General features: G+C 43.7%; 1 protein-coding gene across 4 annotated transcripts in view; it reads right to left on the bottom strand.

Annotated features, from left to right (window-relative positions):
• LOC144756206 (E3 ubiquitin-protein ligase TRIM39-like) overlaps positions 1-23,806 on the bottom strand; it is a 230,767-nt gene that overhangs the window by 168,640 nt on the left and 38,321 nt on the right. For all 4 annotated transcript variants that reach the window (XM_078645818.1, XM_078645820.1, XM_078645819.1 and 1 more), the window contains exon 4: positions 10,918-10,940. In XM_078645818.1, the coding sequence (XP_078501944.1) occupies positions 10,918-10,940 (23 nt within the window). The remainder of the gene's footprint in view (positions 1-10,917; positions 10,941-23,806) is intronic.

The following is a 23,806-nucleotide window of genomic DNA, read 5'->3' as shown; positions in this document are numbered from 1 at the left end:
GCTGCTGCACTCCCTGCATCCCTCCCCCAAACAATTTTACAAATTTCTTGTTGGTGTCCCTGTACCTTCTAGGGGCACCCCAGGATCCCAAAAAACAAATAAAAACTCCTCTGGGGACATAATTAACATAATGTGAAGAAGTTGGTAACAGCGGGTGGGGTTACTTTTACCCTCTGATTCTGATTTAATTCCCTGTTTTGCAGTATTTATACACATGCATGTACAATAATTGTGGGTGAAAGTCACAACAAACTATAGCATATGGTATTTTGTTGTGCTTTATATGTGTTGATTGTTCACAGTACACATCGTTTAAGGCAAATATTTTTAGTGGACACTAAGGAGAATTCCACAGGTTGTTATAATATGGCAGCACAGTGCAATGCTAGCAATAGTCATTTGTGCCCTCATTTATTTTCATTAGACTATGTTCAAACTTTATGTATGTTGTCAATAGTTGCACTTTACCTGCGACCATGGTGGTTTTCTATGAAACGTGTTGGGTTTGTGGACTACACATGTTATGAGATTGATTAAATAAACCCAATTTGCAGAGGAACAAATTGCAGCAGAAACACTGCCGCTAGAAACTCTCCCAGGCTCCACTGAAAGTGGTGAATGATCACTCCCTTTTGAACTTACTCTTTATGTCCAAACTCTTTGCAGAAGCAGTGGTCAGTCAAACACCATATATATAGTAAATGACATCCATTCCAGCTGTTTTACTGGTTATTTGTAATGGCCTTTGCTAATTGCCTTCCCATCCTCCTCTGTTCCTTATTCTTTCCTCTATGATCAATTCAGAGACACCCATATCACTGGTGACTTGAGACACTAGCAAAAGTGTAATTTCCAGCCATATCGTTGCCCGGACAGATGGATTGTTTATTACAAATCCACCAATTAAGTTACACACATCTAAAAAAGGAAGATCCGAGTAGTAAGCAAACCCCAACATCTTCCGTTATCCTCACTGGTATCAGAAGTGTGGTAAACAATCTTGGAATCAAGATGGATCTGCCCTTGTTATTTGCCTGTCAGGCAGTCTTTACAGTGAAGCTAGTTAAGAAAAAATTGAGGGTGTCTTCCTAAATTGTATTTGTAATTTCAATGTATTGATGTCATGTATAGACAGACACTTTAGGTCTTGAATTGTTTGCAATGATTTTCTGTTTTATTTTCAAGTTAGAATTATCCTCATACATCAAATTAGGGTGAAGGTGACCACCACCAAGTGTAGTTAGATCTTTCGGGATCAGTGTTTAGCAACAAGACATCTGCTAAAAAGTTTTTGAAAAATTCAGTTTGCAGTGATATAGTGGAGATTATTAAAAGGATTAGTAATTCATGCGCACGATAAACGGACGTGCTGTTGTTAAACAATGATCCTGAAAGATCTAACCACACATGGTGGTCATCTTAACCCTAATCTGACTTTGAGACTTGATATTCTTCATTCTTTTGAGCCTTGAGAAAGCCCCAGGCCTACAGGCAACTTGGGAGTGAAACACGTGTCAGCTTCCGAAAGTTACCAATCGACAATAAACAGAAAATCATTGTAAACAATACAAGACCTAAAGTGTTGTCTATACGTGACATTAATAAAGTGAAATTACAAATGCAGTTTAGGAGGACACACAAATTTTTTTCTTAACTATCTACAGAGAGGTGTGGCGCCGCGGCCAGGGCGACTGACGCTGGAATCTGGGGACCACGGTTCGATCCCCGGGTCCGGCGGCAGGTTAGTCCAGCACCATGTGACTCTGGGCAATAGCTCGCTTAATCTCCCCGACGGCCCCCAGCGCCTAGAGAGCCTTACGGGTGATTGTGCGCTTTACAAATGTGGACTTTACTTTACAATAGAGGTAAGGAAGGTCCAAACATCGATTAAACGTCCTACCGCTAAATAAAAAGGGCATTATCTCCAGGGAGAGAATATTTGGACCTTTTCATTCAGAACATTTCTATTTACAGTGACGCCAGGCTTTTGCCATTTTAAAGCACCAACACCATCTTCTTGTTTCTAGAGTGGCTTTAGCCAATCCCAGCAATGATCAATTTTCTACAGTCCATGCTGGATGCACCAAAGGCATTATATATATAATACACACTTTTTTCCCTTAATATCTTGAGTATAGCATAACATAAGTGGATATATGTTCACAGGTTCTATATTTTGTAGTCACTTGTGCCTCATAATCAAGTTTGCAGAACCCCAGCTAGATGCCTTTGGTGCATCCAGCATGGACTATATATATGGAATATGCTGCTTACCAGTATGCATTTGTTCTTGCCATAGAGGGCTGCAGAGTGGTACATTTATGAATAGATCGCCATCTGGTGTTGGGCTCGGATGATTACACTTGTTTCTCTCTTGGAGAAGTCTTTTGTCGTCACGAGACCGATGACTCCTCCTTTGGGTGCTAGTGCGCATGGGCATCGGCTCAATCCTTAGATTGTTTTGCCATAGTAGGGTTAGATGGAGTAGTATAATAGAATACAGAAAGAGATGCCCATGTAAGTGTATCTAAATAAGATAGTGTTGGAACAGACACAGGTTTCCGGGGAGGCAGGGAGGGCATGTACCACTCTGCAGCCCTCTATGCCAAGAACAGATGCATACTGGTAAGTAGCATATTCCGTTCGAGGCATATGGGCTGCAGATGGTACATTTATGAATAGATTATACAGCAGTTTCCTCCCTAGCGGTGGTCATCAGTGTCTGTTGCTACAGTTTGAAATAAAGTTTTTAGTACAGCTTGGCCCACTCAGGCTTGTTGTGTTGCCTGCACATCAACACAGTAATGTTTTGTGAAGGTATGTGGTGTAGACCAAGTTGCTGCTTTGCATATGTCATCTAGGGGAATGTTTCCTAAGAATGCCATAGATGCCCCTAGTTTACGTGTAGAATGAGCTCTAGGAGGAACAGTTAATGTTCTCTTTGCTTTTATGTAACATATTTGTATACATTTTACAATCCACCTGGCAATGCCTGCTTTAGAGATTGGATTGCCCTTATGTGTTGGGGAAAACGCTACAAATAGTTGTTTGGTTTTCCTGAATGTTTGTGTTCTTTCTATGTAATACAATATTGCCCTTTTGACATCTAATGTATGTAGGGCCCTCTCTGCTACCGTCTTGGGAAAAAGACTGGTAGTTCCACTGGTTGATTTATGTGGAATGCTGAAATTACTTTAGGCAAGAATTTTGGGTTTGTTCTAAGAACCACTTTATTCTGGTGTAACTGTAGAAATGGTTCTTGTATTGTCAATGCCTGTAATTCACTCACTCTCCTGAGGGAGGTAATGGCTATAAGGAAGGCCACCTTCCATGTAAGGAATTGTATTTCACACCTATGCATAGGTTCGAAAGGTGGTCCCATTAGTCTGGTGAGTACTATGTTGAGATTCCAGACCGGGGAAGGTGGTAAACTTGGTGGAATGACTCTTTTGAGGCCTTCCATGAAGGCTTTAATTGCTGGCACTCTAAACAGGGATAGATGTTGCCTGTTATGCAGGTATGCTGCTATAGCTGCAAGATGTACTCTAATGGAGGTGTAAGCAAGGTTACATTGCTGTAAGTGTAGTAAGTAGAAAATAATATTTTTTGTTGATGCGTCCAGAGGGTTGATGTTGTTACTGTTACAGTATACAGCAAACCTTTTCCACTTTGCCGCATAGCATGCTCTGGTGGTGGGACGTCTCGCTTGCTTAATGATCTACATACAGTTTGGAGGTAAATCTAAGTATCCAAATTCTAAGACCTCAGGAGCCAGATCGCTAGGTTCAGTTGTTTGGGATCTGGGTGCATTATTTCTCCATGGTTCTGTGTAAGGTGCATGGGTAAAATTCTTAATTTTTGATGTGGCACCTGTGAGAGTTGCAGGAGCGTGGTGAACCATGGCTGTCGTGCCCACGTGGGTGTTACTAGTATCATGGTCATTGAATGTTGTTGCAGTTTTCGAACCACTAATGGTTAGTGGGAGAGGGGGAAAAGCGTATGCAAATTTGTTGGACCAATTTATCCATAATGCATTGCCCTGCGACAGGTGGTGTGGGTACCTGGATGCGAAGCTTTGGCATTTTGTGTTCTGATGAGTGGCAAAGAGATCTATCTCTGGTTGCCCCCATCTTTGGAAGAATGGCTGCAGTATTTGGTCGTGCAGTTCCCGTTCGTGTATTTGTTCTGACTGTCTGCTTAAGAGGTCTGCTATCTGATTTTGAACTCCTGGTAGGTGTTCGGCTAACAGATAGATGTTTTGAGGAATGGCCCATCTACAAATTTCCGGCGCTAGTCTGGATAGTTGGAGAGAGTGCGTCCCCCCCTGTTTTTGAATATAATACATTGCTGTCATGTTGTCTGTTCTGATCAGGACTGCTTTGTTGAGAATGTGCATTTGAAAGGCTTTCAATGCTAGAAACACTGCTAGTAGTTCTAGATGATTGATGTGCAGTCTCTTTTCCTGTACACTCCATCTTCCCTGTACTGTATATTTCTCCATATGCGCTCCCCATCCGGTGAGCGATGCATCCGCTGTTAGTATCACTTGTGGAATTGGTTCTAGGAACGACCGCCCCTTGGAAATGTTTGTTGTGTTCTACCACTTCAGAGAGCGATGTGTGCGGTCGTCTACCAACACCAGACTGTAATCTGACCTTGAGCCTGATTCCACTGTGTTGCTAAACATTCTTGCAGCGGACGCATTTGTAGTCTGGCATATGGTATTAGCAGTATGCAAGAGGACATCATCCCTAATAGTTGCATGAACACTCGTGCTGTTAGTGAGTGTTGTGGTTGAAATCTTTGAATCAATGAGATCATTGTTTGAATCCTGACTGGATTGGGGTATACTTTGGCTTTTTCTGTGTCTATAGTAGCCCCTAAATATTGTTGAACCTTGTTTGGTTGCAGGTGGGATTTTGTGTAGTTTACCGTAAACCCTAGCTGGTGCAGCAACTGAATTGTCTTGTGTGTTTTGAAGACATTCTTCTTGTGACTTGGCCTTTATTAGCCAGTCGTCCAAGTAATGGAAGACATGTATTTGTTGTCTTCTTAGGTGAGCTGCAACCACTGCTAGGCATTTTGTGAACACCCTTGGTGCTGTTGTGACCCCAACCGGAAGGACTTTGAATTGATAATGTTGTCCTTCTACAACAAACCTGAGGTATTTCCTGTGGGCTTTGTGAATTGGGATATGAAAGTAAGCGTCTTTTAGATCCAGTGTAGAAAGAAAGTCCCCTTTCTTCAGTAAAGGAAGTACTTGTTGGAGCGTGACCATGTGGAAATGTTCCGAATTTATGTATGCATTGAGAGGTCTAGTATTGGCCTTAGAGACCCGTTTTTTGGGGAATTAGGAAGTATAGAGAGTATACTCGTGTTCCCTGTTGATGTTGTGGAACCTTCTCTATGGCATGCTTTTGTAGTAGTGATAGTACTTCCTGTTTTAACAATGTTAGATGATCTTGACTCATTGGACGCTGTTTGGGGGGGGGGGGTGTTTGGTGGGGTAGCTGTGAGTTCTAGGCAATAACCATGTTGGATAATTTGTCTCACCCACCTGTCTGATGTGACATTTTCCCAGGCAGGTAGGAACTGTGATAGGTGTCCCCCGACCGGTGTTATATGGTCTGGGGGGAGCTGTATAAAGTCACTGTTTTGGGGTAGCTGCCTCTAGAATTACCTTTGATGATGTTGGTGTAAAAGAGGTTGATTGCTGGCTTGTGCCTGTATTCTTTGATCCGCCTCTATAGGTGGACCTACGAAAGGAACCCCTTTGAGTTGGCAGTTGCAATGCTCCCATTGACTTAGCCGTTTCTGTATCTTTCTTCATCTTTTCTAACGCCTCATCTGTGCCTGAGCCGAAAAGTGTTTTCCCATCAAAAGGCTGGTTTAATGAGGATGTTTGTACCTCCTGTTTGAAACCTGAGACTCTGAGCCATGCATGTCTTCTTAACATGATACTGGTGTTTATGGATCTTGCTGCAGTGTCTGCTGCGTCTAAGGCACACTTAATGGAAGTGTTAGTTATTATCTTCCCTTCTTGTATCAGCTGATCTGCCTTTTTTTGATGTTCTTTAGGGAGATGTGTAATGAGTTTTTCTAACTCATCATAATGAGCTCTATCATATTAGCTATGCGCCAGCTGTTTGCCGCTTGGGATGCTACTCTTTTGCCAGAGGCATCTATAACCTTGGACTCTTTGTCAGGAGGAGGAGCTTCTCCTGTAATTAATGAGTTTGCTCTTTTACGAGCGTTTGTGACTACTAGCGAGTCTCGAGGTATTTGTCCCTTGATAAATATTGGGTCCTTTGGGGCTGCCTTATAATTTTTTATCAATTCTTGGGTTTAATACCCTAGCCCTCACAGTGTCTTTGAATATTTCTGAAGTGTGATTGAGGAGACCCTTAAGCATTGGTAGTGTTCCTGATGTTCTTTGCGCAGCAGGTAGTGTTTCTAAAAGGAAATCCTCTATTTGAGGTTCCGCATGCAAGTCTACCTTGTGGTATTTTGCTGCCTTATTAATTAACTGTGCAAAACCTGTATTATCATCAGGTGGTGAAGGTTTTGAGGGATACAGTTCAGGGTCGTTATCATTATCTGACACTACATTATAGTCTTCCCATGGGTCTGCGTCTTCTGGGACAGTGTCGTCATCATCCCTAGGAAGTTCTCCTTCCCCTGTGTCACTTTCTACATCTGTTTGAGGTGTAGATGGGCGTGGTGTAGAAGGAATAGCTGGCAGAGTGTGAGGAAGAGGAGAAGAGGGTGTGTCTCTAGGTTGTGGAGAAAGGGGTGGAGTTGTATTTGTCCTCATTGTTCTCTTCTTAGGAGGAGGAGCTTTGTCGTCCAACTGTTCGTTCTTCCTCTTTTTAGGTAGTTTTGTCACCACCTTGCCAGTTTGCGGATCAATAAACAAAGTCTTTTGTTTTGGATCTGTCTGATGCTCCTGTGTCGGTACCGAAGTTTTTAGTTCCGAAAGGTGCCTTTGCTTCTGACTGTCAATTTGTGTTTTCGGCACCGAGAGTTTGTTCGAATCCGATATTTTCGGTGTCGAGGAAGTCTTCGACGTCGAAGCATGTTTCGGTTTCGACATGGAATGTTTCGACTTCGAGATTTCCTTAGTATGGAGCTTCGGTGTCGATGTCGAGGTGGACCGCTTCTCGGATCCAACATGGTGGGAGGCTGAGTGTTTCGGTTTCGTTGCCGGGCCCGAAGACGGGGCTTCGGAAACTTTTTTCGGTTGTCTGACCGGGCTCGAAGGCGGGGTCGACACCAATCGGGGTCGGTTTTTTGGTAAAGGGACGTCGTCACTCACGGTTTGATGAACGTCGATTTCTTCGACGTCAGCCTTGTCCGCTTCCGACCTCGACTCGTCATCTTCTTCTTCCTCTTCGGGGTGCTGGTCTTCAAACAGCTCCGGGATTGCCTCTGACTGCATTCTCGACGCCTCGTGTCTTCGGGCTCGACGGTTTCTAATCGTCGACTTGGAGGAGAATGCTGCGCAGGCTTCACAGTCCCTGGATTCGTGTTCAGGTGATAAACAGAGGTTGCACACCTCATGTAGGTCCTTGTGTGGGAACTTAGCACCACACGTTGGAAATTTTTTGAATGGAGTCCTTTCCATGGACTCCGGGCTGGACTACGTCGAGATAGGCCTCCCGGTCTCGTCGACGTAGAAGTTGGAAATTTTTGTTGTTGACGTCGAAGCGCGTCAAAATGGAAATGTACTCGCGCTCTATAACAATACCGTCGAATTGGAAAGGGAATACGCGCCGAAATAGAACTTCTTTCGCAAAGTCGATCCGGAGCGCTTCGATCTTCATCCGAACCCGATGGCGGAAAAAAACAATCTAAGGATGGAGCCGATGCCCATGCGCACTAGCACCCAAAGGAGGAGTCATCGGTCTCGTGACGACAAAAGACTTCTCCAAGAGAAAAACAAGTGCAATCATCCGAGCCCAACACCAGATGGCGATCTATTCATAAATGTACCATCTGCAGCCCATATGCCTCGAACATATATATACACATATATTCAATAGAAAATTAATTGTACTCAGTAGCCACACTGAAGTAACCATAACTCACCACTCTATCATGCACAGAGATCTCACAAATGATGTGGCTTGCGATGGTACAAGTGTTGTTGTAAATGCTATAATTTTAGATGGTATAAGTGATATAATGTGAAAGGGTATAAGTGGTGCATGGAGCCGCCACGAGTTATAGTTAATGTAAAGTGGTTACAAAGTTCAATACACTGTGTATGGAGGAGCGCAAGATATAATAATTTAAAGGAGTGGCACACATTATAAATTAAGGGTACAAGTATATCTTTAGAATTTGTCATTTTTGTGTAGTTTAATTTTGGTTTGTACAGAAAGCGCAAGAAGAGTTTTACTAACTTTAACCTTTGTTTTTTGTTTTTTAAATGAAATGCGAGTCAATTGTGTATCGTAGAGCAGAGCGTGGTACAGTATAGTGTGGTGTAGAGTGGGGTGTGGAACAGTGGAGTGGCACAAAGTGGAATAGCGTGAGTGGAGTGTGATACAGTGGAGTGACGCACAGTGGAACAGCGTACAGTGGAGTTGCATAGCGTGGAATTGCTTACAGTAGAGTGGCTTGATACAGTGAAGTGGAGTAGAGTGGAATAGCCTAGAGTGGAGTGGCATACAGTGGAATAGCATAGCGTGGAGTGGCGTACTGCAATGTTGCGTATAGTGGAATAGCCTAGAGTGAACTGGAATTCTGAAGACTCGAGTGGTGCAGAGTAGTGTCGTAGAGTGGAACAGAGTTGAATGTAGTGGCATAAAGTGGACTGGCGTACAGTGGAATAGTGCAGAGTGGAGTGTCTTACAGTGGAACAGCACATAGTGGAGTAGCGTAGAGTGTAATGGAATGGTGTACAGTAATAACGTACAGTTGAGCTTTGTACAGAAGAGTGGCATACACTTGAGTGTCAGAGTGGAATAGCATAGAGTGGAGTGGCGTAGAATGAAGTTGCACAGAGTGGAATAGCATACAGTGGAATAGTGTAGGGTCTAGTGGCATACAGTGAAGTGGTATGGATTGGCATAGAATAGCATTGAGGGGAGTGCATTAGAGGGGAGTGGCGTACAGTAATGTGTACAGTGGAATAAGCAAAGAGTGGAGTGGCAGAGTAGAGTGACACACAGTGGAATGGCATAGAGCGGAGTGACGAAGACGGACGTGGCATAGAGTGCAGTACCATAGCAGAGTGCAGTTGTCAGAACACCTTGCATAGGGCCACCGTTCAGGCAGTGCTACTGGACCCAACCATGCTGAATGAGGCTTTTTACTGCTAATGTCCTGGGACAAGTACCTCTTCTGCATTTTACTCTCAGTGGTAGCTGTGATTGAGCAGAATCCGGAGGAGGGAGTGGGGGGGGGGGGAATAAGGGAGATGTAGATACAGGTAGAGTAGAGTGGAGTAGCATAGACTGGAATAGCATACACTGGAGTGGCGTAGAGTGGAGTATGGTAGTTTAAACAGAATTAGGGAGAAAGTGCAAAAGTGGGTTGCAGATGTAAGGCGGCAGGAATATAGATTATAGAGTGTAAATGGTCATTTATGGTAGTAGGTATCAATAGATTAAGTAGTGTTAAAGTTATAAGTCTAAATATACTTAGTTATATATTTTGTCACAGTATACAGCTGTAACTTTGCAGTATACCGTGGTGCATGCAAATAACAAGGCAGTATATGATTGGCTATTGGAGGACTTTACATAACGGACAAAGCAGCCCAGTAGTTTTTAGTAAACTTTGGCTGTGTTGTGGGTTAAGGCCTGAGATATAGATAAGTAATAGGTTCATTGTTGTTCTCAATCTATTACCACATTATTTTTGGCAAATACTAACTGGAAATTCTAATTATAACTACAAAGTGGCTACAGCCACTCTGTAATACACTGCAATATATAAAAAGTGTTCATGAAAGTATTCACAGAAGACCACTAAAACTTTTTTTTCTGTTCAAGGCTTCGCAGTGTCAAATTTGCTGATCGGTCTGCAAACCATAGTAGGCCTGGGAACCGTAACGAATCATGTTGTACATTGCACATTTTTAGTAAACATAAGAGTAGAGTTAGTATTTGTGGACATGAAAGATCCCTTCCGTCTAAGGTCATGCTGTGCTTTCTTAGTCTGGACACCAGCATACTCTAGATACTTTTCTTCTGAAACCAACTAATTAAGATCTCATGAGTCTGCTACATTGACTTGTATTAAGAGAAAATCTATATATATTGGCGCGAATTGTACATGCCTGTGGAGAAGCATACAATAAGTAACACATTTACAAGTCTATCCATGATTATGGCAACACAAAAAGATGATGAACATTGTCAAGCCTGACTTGCATATAGCTGGGTCCAAACTGGGGGTGGCATGGCCAGTAAAAGAACAATGTATTTAACCCAGATCTGTGACTGGGGCGAATGATTGACAATGTTCTGCATTCCGTCCATCATCTTTTCGTGTTGCTATCTAGGATTATGCCCACATTTTCCTGGTGCTATCACGCAACCATCTTAAATTACCATGCCAGCTTATATTTGGAGCGCTTAGCCAACAGTTGCTCAGGTTTGCTCAGACAATCTTCCACACTTCCATACTGGAAACCTCTTAAAGACCTAGCAACCTAAAGCAAGACGCAAACTTCAGGTGAAGATTCTTACTATGCAGCAAAAGTGGAAAGAAACCCTGCTTTGGGAAACAGTGTCTTTACTAAAACATATACCATAACAAAACTTCAGGTGAAGATTCATACTATGCACCAAAAGTGAAAAGAAGCCATGCTTTGGTGAAATGTATACCATAACAAAGTAGTGGAAAAAGAAAATCAAGCAGGAACAAAGGCAAGTCTTGAATGCACATGAGAAGAAGAGAACGTACCTGTTCAAGATGATCTTCACCTCCTAGGGAGGAAAAGAGACAAAGAAGATAAATATTCATCCCCCACAATGCTGAGCACTGATTTCCTTTCTGAAGAGATACAGACCCGCTATTGGAGGAGAAGAGGCGTTTCTGACTGCTCGGAAGACACATTCTCGAGCCACATGTATCGAGCCACCAGCCAAGGATGTGGATTGTGACTTAACAATTACAGGGCATATCACACACTGAACTGTTATGCTATGTTATGAATGACTTATGAACGATCATATTGGTTCAACATTTACAAAAGAGAATTTACAAAAATGTAAAGAGTAAGATCTTAATCTACTTCCTGGAGCCTAAATGAAGCAGATGCTTTTAATGGTTACGGAGACGCCTTTCAAAGAAAAAAACCATCCATTCATGGGACCTTTTGTTATAACTTCATGATTACCATATGTTGCAGGGTAGAAAAATAGATGCATGGACCAAAGACATGGGCAAGAACACTAGCACACTGGTCCACCAAGTTACGACTGCCAATAGACAAATAATCGCGGAGGACTGGAAACAACAACCCCTCACCCATCCCATCCCGCCCCACTCTAAATAGGTGGTACATTTTTTTTTTTGGGCAGAGTTTTATATAGCGACGACACACACTTTCATTTTTTTAGGTACGGGGAGATTCAGTGATTTGCCCAGAATCACAGGAGGTTTTTCGCGTCGTTACCGAGACTCGAACCCAGATCCCCAGGTCCGAGGTCGAGCGCCTTAGCGATTAGGCCAACTCCTCTCCCCTTAAATTATGGAACCTAGTGGCCATGGAAAAACTAATGTATGACATAGCAGATCTTTGTGAAAAGTTTGACAGGATCGGATAACCCCAAGCTAGTCATCTTTAGGGATTGAGGCAGGCCATCAAAGGCCACACAGGCCCTCAGGTCTTGATCTGAACTTTTAGCCATAAGCAAAACCTGTAGACAGTGACCGCCCATCACGATGAGTGGGGGAAGGGGGAACAAAGAGAGCCCCAATTGTGATATCCTGGTTTGGATGCCATGTGCCTTTTTCACTAACCTGTCTTGGTGCTCAGCCTATGTGTATGAATGGTGGAATGATGGAGTGTGTGAGGTAATATAGAATGTGTGGGATGCCTGGTGGATAGATGACAGTTGGAAGAGAGGACTGAGCAGCAAGAGAGCTGCTCCTGGTGGGGCTTTAATGATTATATGATTTAACCTGATAATTCTTCAATAAACCATCTTCAATCAGCGCAACTCGGCTACGGTATATCATATTACACCAATGAATAAACAAATCATAACCTGTGAGTGCGGGGGGGGGGGGGGGGGGGAGGTTGATGGGGATATCATGAATAGTTTGTTATTTGGGGTAAAAAACTAAAAGGGAGAGGTTTTAATAAAATACTTTAGAAAGTTATGTAGGAATGTATTCGGATGTTTCTCAATAAAATTGTTTGAAAGTCTAACAAAAAAGATACAATTTTTAAGAAATAATGTTTTAAGCATGAACATTGATTAGTGGATTTGATAAAGGTGAACAAAACCGTTTGGATCACTGTGACATAAACCGAGTGGAGTACAGTATTTCCTCATTGTCTGTAACCTTGAATTCAAAGAAAGTATTATCCTGACTAAAAACCTAAGGTGTCTATTTGCACTGCCCCAAGATTTAAAACAGGTCCCACTCTATGTCCCCCACTGTATTTCACACTAGTCCCCTGTGTATGTTTAGAACTTGTGTGTGGAGGATCGGTCATTGTAAATGCAGAAAGTTTAGGATTGAGTGCAAGCATCAGTAGCCATGTAATATATTCACCATCACCTGAACGGATCAGAAAATAACAGAAAGCAACAGTCTACTTGTAAAGTACATACTTGCAGCCAGAGTGTTTTTTATATGGATGACAGATGATTTTTGTTACCCAGCTCAATGTTACTCATTTTATCAATCTAAGAGCGATGAAAGGCTGATCAGATCTGATGATTTATGTACTTGCGACAGTGAAACACAGGCCACTGAGTACATTACGCTACAGATTAATTGACTCATACATGCAGCCATCTCCACCTCCAAATGGTGAAGTGATGACACAATAGGATGATGGAGACAACCGGTGTGTCCCTGAGATTTTGAATAGGAAATGTTAGACTCCTATAGTCTCTTACTGGGAGGCATTGCAATATTACCTTTTTTATTCTTTGAGCTCCAATATGACTGTTTTGCAGATTGAAGGCGCGAGAACGAATATAACCATCTACACAGCTTGTTCACTCTCCTATTTGGAGAATTATTCACCCTGTACCAACCCAGTACAGCTATCATCCTTGGAGCTGTAACCATGAACTAGGATAAGATCTTACCACCAATGGTGTGATTAGCGCAGTGCATCTGCTAATGTTGTTCATCAAGTCATTTCACACAGTCTGTCCATAACAAAAAAGTGCAACAAAACCCAGGAGATACAAAAAACAGTTACTCTATAAAACCTATCCTATGGTTAGGATCCCCTGTAGTTCGCAGAACTAGGAAAAAACATCCCCCTGATTTTGAAGTCGCTTCGATGTTAGGTATTTTTTAATCAAAAGTTGAAGCTGCTTTTAAGTCCTATTAGACGAGCACTTTTGAAGCGGATGGTGGAAAAAAGAACGTGAAGATGGTGGTCACGCACGGAGTACTCCTTTGTCTACACTCGAAATAACAACGTAGCATTTAACATGTATTTCCCGACCCAAGAAAAACATGATGGGAAAATAAGGAGCAGGTGCCCCTGTAATAGGTCCACACTGCTACATGGGGGTCTGTGTGTAGAGAAAACCATGTTCCATTGATTGTCAAAATGTCGATTTTTTTTCTTACTGAAACATAAGTGATCACAAAGCTTACAGATTCTAAACGGATGCTTTGTGTGTATTAAAAAATAATCATATTTAGAAAAAAATCTTCTCATTAAGAAGGTATTTTGCTCAGTCTGAAAAAACCCAAAGAAACACACATTTCAGAGACACCTTCGTACCATCAACATTCACGGGCAAGACCAACTCAAGAAAGGGTTACATCCAGCCTCCACTCCTATACAACTGTGCTTTAGAGCATATCATTTTGGTGGATAGGTTGTAACACTCCAATGTAATTCAGAAATTCTAATCTTCTTCTGGGATCATTCACTACCTCCTTAACCCATTTCCTTGTCCCCTCACTAACACGGAGCAGACACTCCCTATCTCTACAAAGATAAAGAAAATGCTTTTCGCCCATTTCTACAAGCCCCACAACAGGCCACTTCCTCATAGGAGCTGCCCCAGTGGAAATTGGCACGGCCAGGCTCAGTATTCTAAACTAAGGTGAACCTCTATACTGACTCTTCTTCCTGCGAATGTCCTTCGTCGCTGTTGGATGCTATGGTTACCATCTCTTCCTCGATCACGTTCTGTGGCCTGTTTTTTGGGTGCTATGGAAGAGCTAAGCTGGTCGTGAGGAGGCAGTTCTCCCCTTCAACACTGTTCTTTTGGTGTCAGATCTCGCGAGAGCTGGGGCTCCAGTGCCCAGGAAAATGAGTTCACTTTATGGCTCAGCTTTCTCTATCCTCTATGCAACTGCTGCTCAGATCTGCCGAGCATCTCTGGTGGTGTGAGCTGGTGGCTTCCTTCGGGCACCTTAGGAGATGGATGCTAATAGTAATTTCCTTCTGGGGCAGGGAGCTGCGGCAACCCAGGGCTCCAACCCTGGGATTTGTTTTTATGCTGCTATGGGAGTCCCCTAAGGCATGGAAGTGTGTGATCTGCAGTGGACCTAGGACTGGGTTCTTTCAGACCTGGAGCCCTGGTGGTCTGTTCCATTTATAAGTTGAAAATGTGGTTACGCATAGACGGTCCTGTGTGTGGTTCTAGCCATCATTGTGGCTCTGATGGTGTGGACTGGATGCTGCTGAATACTGGTCCAAGGCTTCTAAAGGGCTAAGTGCCGTGGTGGTTTTCCTTCAGATGTAGTTCTCCCAGCAGTGGGACTTGTTCAGTTGTTTGGGCCCTAAGCACTAAGCTGAACTTGTCTAAGATTTCCGTGGTGTAGCCAGTATTCTAATAGGAGGTTATGTCTGAAGCGCTCATGTGGTACGACAACCAAGCAGCAGAATCACGGTGCCTTTCTGGGTTCCAAAGGGGCAGTGGCTTGCTCGTTTGCATCCTCTGCAACTGCTCCAACCTGGCTTGAGGAAAGGGGCAGGGTTGGGGCTGTCAGGGTGAAACACAAGCAAAACCCAAATTACTCTGTGCTTAGCACTCTGGTAAATAGGCACAAAAGCAGTCAGGATTAACTTAGAGGCAATATGCAAATTATTTATGCAGCACACAAACCGTAATAAAGTAAAAAAAAACAACAAGAAAATCCCCCAAACAGTTAGAAAAACCGAATAAAATGTTGTACACTATTTGGCATAAAGGCCCTGATTATGAGTTTTAGGTTCTATGTTTCGTACCTGATGAATAACAATTCCACAAGGTACTTTATTTATCAGGTGTTTCTGGGGAATAATATGCAGATTTTGGTGTTTGACACACCACAATCTGTATGATACAGAAAACACTCTATGCTTTTATCCCGTAAATTTTTGGCAGGTCTGACCTGCCAAAATGTAACAAAGGTTGAGGTATTTAATGCTTTCGATAAGTAGTGGATTCTTTAAATATCTCCCAGCATGTAATTCAGACCCAGGCAACACAGGGGCCTACGTATGGGTCTGAGTATACTGAAACTCTTAATCAGGAACTAAATCTACTAAAATACAACTAGTAGAACCAGTGATGTGCTAAAATAGTGCTTAAAAGCTCAAAGCACCAACCATGGTTACCAACAAGGACAGTCATAACTTCAGGCTGACCACCATGGGATGCAGATCAGATGCAGGGACAAAAGTTAAGCCCGCTGATGATTATCCTAAAGTCCTGGGTGTGAAGCGCTGCACCACGAAGCGGCGGTTCAGAAGAGCGATGGGAGGTCAGCATTTCTGATGAGCTGCGAGGGCTGCGATGCTGGGCTTCGTTGCACTGCATTGGTTCTGATGAGAAGGTGTTAGGGCTTGCATTAATGTTGCATCACTGAGATGGTTCCTATAAGCTGCGAGGTTATGTCGGGTTTGAGTTGAGCTGCGTTGGCTCTCATCTGGGATGGCAGAGCACCCTCAGCCCAACTTTCAAAGGGCCTGGACTAGAGGGGCACTATTAGCAGGCAGAGTCCAGGTACAGGGTTCAGGATGTTTGTAGCATTTTCTGACCCGGAGACTCCGAGCAGGAGACCAGCAAACTAGCCCTCAGAGACACTCCGGTGGTCCTGGGTTCACGGTGCAGGCCCAGTCCTTCTCACTCAGGAAGCAGGGCAGCAGAGCAGTCCTTCTTTCAGCAGAACAGTCCTTCCGAGTCTTCCACAGGTCCAGAAGTGATCTAAAGAGTGGGTCTGAGCATTTATAGCTGGTGTCTTCTTAGAAGTGGGAGAAGCTTCTAGAGACGTCCCCTACAGAGGTGTCGGAAATGTCTTTCCTCCCTGTCCTGGTCCCAGCTTGTCGGGGGGGGGGGAGGCACAAAAGACTAGTGTCAAAAACGTCATAAGTGTGCTGAGGCAGAGTCTTTGTGATATGCAAATGTGGTAAGTGACACTCCCCCACTCATCCTGGCAGAGATGGCCAATTCTGCTAACCCCAATTACCTGCTTGTCTCACTGTCTGAGAGGAATACACAAAGCCCAACTGCCAGCTACACTTAGTGATGTGACCCAGATAAATGCTGCAGGCACCCGATATTTAGGCAAGAATAGGCAAACTTTCCAAATTTCCTACTGTAGTATTAACAAGGGTTTTAAAATACAATTCTTTAGATAAATAAGATAAATCTTAGAGAGGCATATTAACTCCCAACTATCCCATCTAGTGGAGAGTTCGGGCTACCTACATCCATCACAATCCGGTTTCAGGGCCCATCACTCCACCGAGACCACTCTTCTGGGGGTTACAGAGAATTTGAGACACAGTATAGATCGTGGGGAGACATCGGCGCTTATCCTGTTGGATTTAAGCGCTGCTTTCGATACTGTGTCTCACTCCATTCTTCTCTCATCCCTCAAGTCCTTGGGAGTTGGGGGTTCTGCCTTAACCTGGATAGCCTCTTTTTTGAGAGGGCGCACCTTCCAGGTTTTCTCGGCCAAAGCATCATCTAAAATCTGTGCATCAGCGTACGGCGTGCCCCAGGGGTCTATCCTTAGTCCATTACTCTTCAACATCTATATTAGACCCCTGGCCACTATTGTGGAAGAAGCTGGCTTAACTCTATTTTCGTACGCCAATGACACACAAATCATTTTCTCTCTATCTGGAGGGGATGGCAGCAGTGACTCGGCTCTTAAACTGGGGTTGTCACAGGTAGCTAGTTGGATGAAGGCAAACTTCCTGAGGCTGAATGGTGACAAGACCGAGATTGTAATCCTGGGTAAAGACAAAGATCTCTGGGGCCCACAACATTGGCCCGAGAGTATGGGTCCTACTCCCAAGCCTGTGGCCCAGTTTCGCAATCTCGGAGTTTTAATTGATGAGAAACTCACGATGCGACAACAGGCCGTTAAAGTGGCTGCCATTTGCTTTGCTACCCTAAAATGGCTCCAGAAAATGTTGTGGATGCTTCCGATCACCACCCAAAGGACGGTGGTCCAGGCCTTGATAACATCTCGCTTGGACCTCGGGAATGTCCTGTATCTTGGTGCAGATTTGACAACGGTGAGAAAACTCCAGATTGTTCAAAACGCGGCTGCTCGGTTGCTAAGCAATGTTCCCCGGAAAGCATCCGCATGGCCAGCCCTTCGCGATTTGCACTGGCTAGAAATTAAAAATAGAATCAAATTTAAGGCTTTATGCTATGTTTTTAAGATAAAACAAGGCTCTGCCCCCAGGTATCTTCAAAGTCTTATTCATGCCTATATTCGTAGCCGTACCCTCAGATCCGCAGGTAAAGGAGACTTTGTCATTCCTAGATTTAGGCTGGCGAAGATGGGCGGCCGCTCTTTTTCGCATCTGGCCACTAAAACTTGGAATGCCTTACCTGTTAGGCTGAAGTTGGAAACTGATCTTGTCAGGTTCCGCAAGGGATTAAAAACTTGGTTTTTTCAGCAATAGCTACTCTCTGAACAGACTTTCCTAGCCGTTCCACTTTAAAGCTTTGTAGTTCTTTCTCCTTCAGTCTATCCCTTGGCGCCGGGAAACCCATTGCGGGTAGCTGTGCGCCTTATACGTTTAAATAAATAAATAAATAAATAGACTCCAAACTCGACATCCCCACCTTCTCCCAACTGAAATGTGCCAATGGTTGTAGGCCAATTTTACCATATTTAGGGAAGAGAGCACAAGCACTTTAGCACTGGTTAGCATTGTTATAAACCTAACTGTGCAACTGTGCACTAAGACCAACAAAAACGAGATCCGCAAAAATGGGAGGAAGAAGGCAAAACGTTTTCTGGAAGACCACCCTAAAGCTGACTGGTGTAACATTGATTTATTAATAGGGTTGCTCTGTCCAGCGCTCCTGTGGGCCAAGGAATCCTCTGCACCCTTTCCTAAGACTTTCATGGTGTGGTGTGCTATTTGAAATTTCCAGCATTGGCAGCGTTCTCTATGGTCTTTCTTCAGGTTAAATGCTGTGTGATGGTTGGCGTCTGTCTTCAAACTTAGCCCTTTGTTTCTATACAACATTAGCCTCCCAAAACATAGACAGTAGACCCAGTGGGCACTTGACCAGGGGATCCTGTAGGGTAGAAACCCAAGCAGTCATCTTTTTTGGTTCTGCATTCAGTGTTCTGAATGCCCTTCCCAGGCCTACTGTTGAGTTCAACACTGGAGTTGTGGTTCCTCACCTTCTTAGTGGGCCTACGAGTTTGGGTGTGACTTTCCATGGGGTGGGCTTCACTGTGCACTTCCCATTGGGCTTGAGCCTGGAGGTTCTCCAGCTCACTGGGTGCCTCTTGTGGTCCCTTCACTGCTAGTCTTTTGTAGGCATCCCATGCTTCTCTTCTAGATCTCTGCAAAAAGAACAATTGATGGAGAGTTCAGGACCCACGTCTGGGCATCCCCGTCCCACTAAGGGGTGACAAATGCAAAAAGAACAATTGATGGACAGAATGCAGAACAATGTCATACATTCACCCCAGTACAGAGATCTGAGCCTAAATCCAACGTTTATTTGATCCCCATGCCATTTCAGTTTGAACCCAGCCATATGCAAATCATTCTTGACCCTGTGCCCAATGGGAACAGTCCGGGCGCAATGTCAGGCCAGGTCCTCCCTGGACTGGGAACAAGCATCCTAGACCCAGTTTCGGGTTTTCACCCCTCATCAGCCAGGATAGCTTGATTCCAGTGGCATGGAGAGCACAGGACCCACGTCTGGGCATACCAATGCCACCAGCGGCATGTACGTATGTTCTGATAATGGCAGTCTTACCACTACTACAATATAATCAGGAAAAATCGTGGCATGAGTTGCATAACAAGGTCATCCGCTTATGCAACCTATACAAGAATTTTGACATTGCTAAGAGTCACAAGATCATTATGGGTCGGAGGGTAGGATAGATTGGCACCTCTCCGAAAAAGATAGCTGGGGATTGTACTGTTGTCAATTTTAGAAACCCACACAGTGTAAGGAAACTCCTGGGTCTGAACGAACTGCGATGGGGCATGGAAATTAGGAAAATGCTACTTACCAGTATGCATCTGTTCTTGGCATGTAGAGCTGCAGATCACTACACTATGCATTAGATCGCCACCTGGTGTTGGGCTCGGATGATTGCATGTTGTTGTCGTCTTGGAAGATGTCCATGTGTGTGCATCTAAGTAAGATAAAAACTGGAACAGATACAAGTCCCGGGGAGGCGGGAGGGCGTGTAGTGATCTGCAGCTCTACATGCCAAGAACAGATGCATACTGGTAAGTAGCATTTTCCGTTTGAGGCATATGAGCTGCTGATACTACACTATGCAACGATTGTGCAGCAGTGTCTCCCCTAGCGGTGGTCACCTGTATCTGTTGCAGTTGTTTGAAAAAGAGTTTTAAGAACAGCTTGGCCTACTGCAGCTTGCTCATCAACACAGTAGTGTTTAGTGAAGGTATGTGTTGTAGACCATGTTGCTGCCTTGCATATGTCACCTAAGGGGATGTTCCCTAAGACAGCCATGGAGGCTTCTAGCTTGCGTATGGAGTGTGCTCTAGGAGGAACTGTTAATGTACATTTTGCTTTTTGATAGCAGACTTGTATACATTTTACAATCCACCTTGCAATTTCACCCTTAGAGATGGGGTTGCCTTTATGAGGTGGAGAGAAAGATACAAATAATTGTTTTGTCTTCTGAAAAGATTTAGTCCTATCTATATAGTAGAGAAGAGCTCTTTTAACGTCTAGAGTGTGTAGAGCTCTTTCTGCTACAGAGTCCGTGTTTTGGAAAAACACTGGTAAATCTACAGATTGATTTAAATGAAAAGGAGTAATTACTTTTAGAAGGAATTTAGGATTCGTTCTTAGAACAACTTTGTTACGATGTAGTTGTAAGAAAAGTTCTTGTATAGTGAAGGCCTGTATCTCACTTACTCTTCTAAGAGAGGTGATAGCTATAAGGTAAGTCGTTTTCCATGTGAGGAATTGCAGTTCACATTTGTGTAGAGGTTCAAAAGGGGGTCCCATGAGCCTTTTAAGAACCACGTTGAGGTTCCACACTGGAGAAGGTGGTAACCTGGGTGGAATGATTCTTTTTAATCCTTCCATAAATGCTTTAATTGCAGGTACTCTAAAAAGAGACAAATGTTGTCTGTTCTGTAAGTATGCCGCAATTGCTGCAAGGTGCAGGCGTATGGATGAGTATGCCAAGTTAGACCTTTGTAAATGTAAAAAGGTAGCAAATGATATTTTGGATAGAAGCATCCAGGGGATCAATTTGATTATTATTGCAGTAAATGGCAAATCTTTTCCATTTAGCAGCATAACAAGCTCTGGTAGTAGGTCTCCTGGCCTCTTTAATGATGTTCATACAGTCTGGTGGTAGGTTAAGATAACCAAACTCTAAGATTTCAGGAGCCAGATCGCCAAATTCAGTTGATTTGGGTCTGGATGTCTCCATGGTTCTGGGTGAGCAGGGATGGAGTCAGTTGTAGCTTTTGGTGTGGAACTAGAGAAAGTTCTAGTGGTGTGGTGAACCACGGTTGGCGTGCCCATGTGGGAGCTACCAGGATCAGTTTTAGAGACTGTTGTCTGAGCTTGCGTACTACCAATGGTATTAGTGGTATGTGGGGAAAAGCGTACGTAAATCTGCCTGACCAGTTCATCCATATCGCATTGCCCTTGGACAGCGGGTGTGGAAACCTGGCGGCGAAGGTTATGCATTTTGCGTTTTGTGTGTGGCGAACAAATCTGTCTGGATGACTACACTGCTGAAAAAATGGTTGAAGAACCTGCGGATGTGGTTCCCATTTGTGAATTTGTTGTGTCTGCCAACTCAACAGATCTGCTATCTGATTGTGAACTCCTGGAAGGTGCTCTGCTAACAGATATATGTTTTGTGGAATGGCCCATCTCCAAATGCTCTGTGCGAGTTGGGACAGTTGTAGAGAGTGTGTCCCCCCCTGTTTTTGTATGTAATACATGGCGGTCATGTTGTCCGTCCGGATCAAGACAGCTTTGTTCTGTACTTGTACTTGTAATGTTTTGAGTGCTAAGAATATTGCTAGCAGCTCTAGATGAATGATATGGAACAATCGTTGTTGACTGTTCAATTGTCCTCGAGTTGTATGGTGTAAGAGATGAGCTCCCCATCCTGTGAGGGATGCGTCTGCTGTAAGCACTAGCTGTGGAACAGGCTCGAGGAACGGCCGCCCCTTTGTCAAGTTTTTGGTGTTCCACCACTGCAGAGAGTGAAGTGTGCGGCTGTCTACCAACACCAGGTCTGTTAGTTGCACTTGTGCCTTGTTCCATTGCTGTGCTAGACATTTTTGTAATGGGCGCATCTGCAGTCTTGCATATGGTACTATGAAGATGCAAGATGCCATCATGCCTATTAGTCTCATGAACATTCTGGCTTGCAGAGATTGTTGCTGTTGAAAGATTGTGACTAAGGCTTGAATGCTCTGTATCCTTGCTGGACTGGGATACGCTAGAGCTGTAGATGTATTTATTGTAGCCGCTAGATACTGATGTATGTGAGAGGGCTGGAGGTGCGACTTGGTGTAGTTTATTGTGAACCCTAAGTCGTGTAATGTTTGAATTGTCTGATGAGTGTGTTGGACACACTGATTGAATGACTTGGCTTTTATGAGCCAGTCGTCTAGATAAAGGAAGACATGTATTTGTTGTCTTCTGAGGTGTGCTGCTACTACTGCTAGGCACTTTGTGAATACTCGTGGTGCCGTTGTCACTCCGAATGGAAGGACATTGAACTGATAATGTTGTCCTTCCAGTACAAACCTAAGATACTTTCTGTGAGCAAGATGTATAGGAATGTGGAAGTAGGCGTCCTTTAGGTCTAGTGTTGTAAGGAAATCGCCTTGTTGCAGCAGTGGGAGCACTTGTTGTAAAGTGATCATATGAAAATGATCTGATTGTATGCAATGATTGAGGGGCCTGAGGTAGAGTATCGGTCTTAGTTTCCCGTCCTTTCTTGGGAATTAGAAAATACAGCGAGTAAACCCCTGTTCCTTGTTCTTGTAAAGGAACTAATTGTATTGCGTCCTTTTGTAGAAGTGACAGAACTTCTTGTTTGAGCAGAGTAGGGAGTTCTGTAGACATTGGACGCTGCCTGGGTGGTATGTGGGGAGGGGTTGCTGCAAGTTCCAGGTAGTAGCCATACTGGATAATCTGTCGTACCCACTTGTCTTTTGTAATGGAGATTCAGACAGGCAGGAATTGGTTTAGTCTGCCCCCCACAGGAGTGGAATGCTGTTGGGGGAGCAGAGGGAAGTCACTGTTTTGTGGCAGAAGAGGTTCGATTACTGTGGTTACCCCGACCTCTTCCCTTGGTGTTATTCCCTCTATATCCTCCTCTAAAATATCCCTTGTTAGAGGATGTTTGTGTGTTGGATTTGAGGATGTTGTGTTTTCTGCACCGGTTTGTTTGGAGCCCCCTCTATAGAAGGAGCGACAAAAGGAACCTCTAGTTTGTATGTACTGTAAAGCTCCCATAGATTTGGCAGTGTCTGTATCCTTCTTCATTTTCTCTAGTGCTGTGTCAACCTCTGGTCCAATCAACTGGTTTTGATTAAATGGTTGATTTAAAATGATAGTTTGGGCTTCTTGTTTAAATCCTGAAATGCGTAGCCACGCATGTCTTCTAAGTACTACAATAGTATTTACAGCTCTAGATGCAGTATCGGCAACGTCTAGTGCGCACTTAATTGAGGCATTAGAAATGAGTTTGCCTTCCTGTATAAGATCATTTGCTTGTGCCTTATATTGGTCAGGTAGATGGTCTAGTAGTTTCTCTAACTGATTATAATGAGCCCTATCATAACGGGAAAGGAGGGTTTGTGTATTAGCTATACGCCATATGTTGGTAGCTTGTGCGGCTATTCTTTTGCCTGAGGCATCTATGACCTTGGATTCTTTATCAGGTGGCGGTGCCTTACCTGAAGTTTGTGAGTTTGCTCTATTCCTAGCATTGGAGACGACTAGGGAATCTAATGGTAGTTGCCCTTTAATACAGGCTGGATCTGCAGATGCAGGCCTATATTTCTCAATCCTAGGGTTTAAAATCCTAGTACGTACAGGATTTTTAAAAATGTCTGGAGCATGTTTGAGTACTCCATTAATCATAAGAAGAATTTGAACAGATCTATGTGATTGTTCAAATGTATCCAAGAGGAAATCTT

Source organism: Lissotriton helveticus, chromosome 5_1 (assembly GCF_964261635.1).
Source record: "Lissotriton helveticus chromosome 5_1, aLisHel1.1, whole genome shotgun sequence".
In the NCBI taxonomy this organism is placed as follows: Eukaryota; Metazoa; Chordata; class Amphibia; order Caudata; family Salamandridae; genus Lissotriton; species Lissotriton helveticus.
Note: the sequence above shows the minus strand (reverse complement) of the source record. Positions and strands in the feature narration are given on the sequence as shown.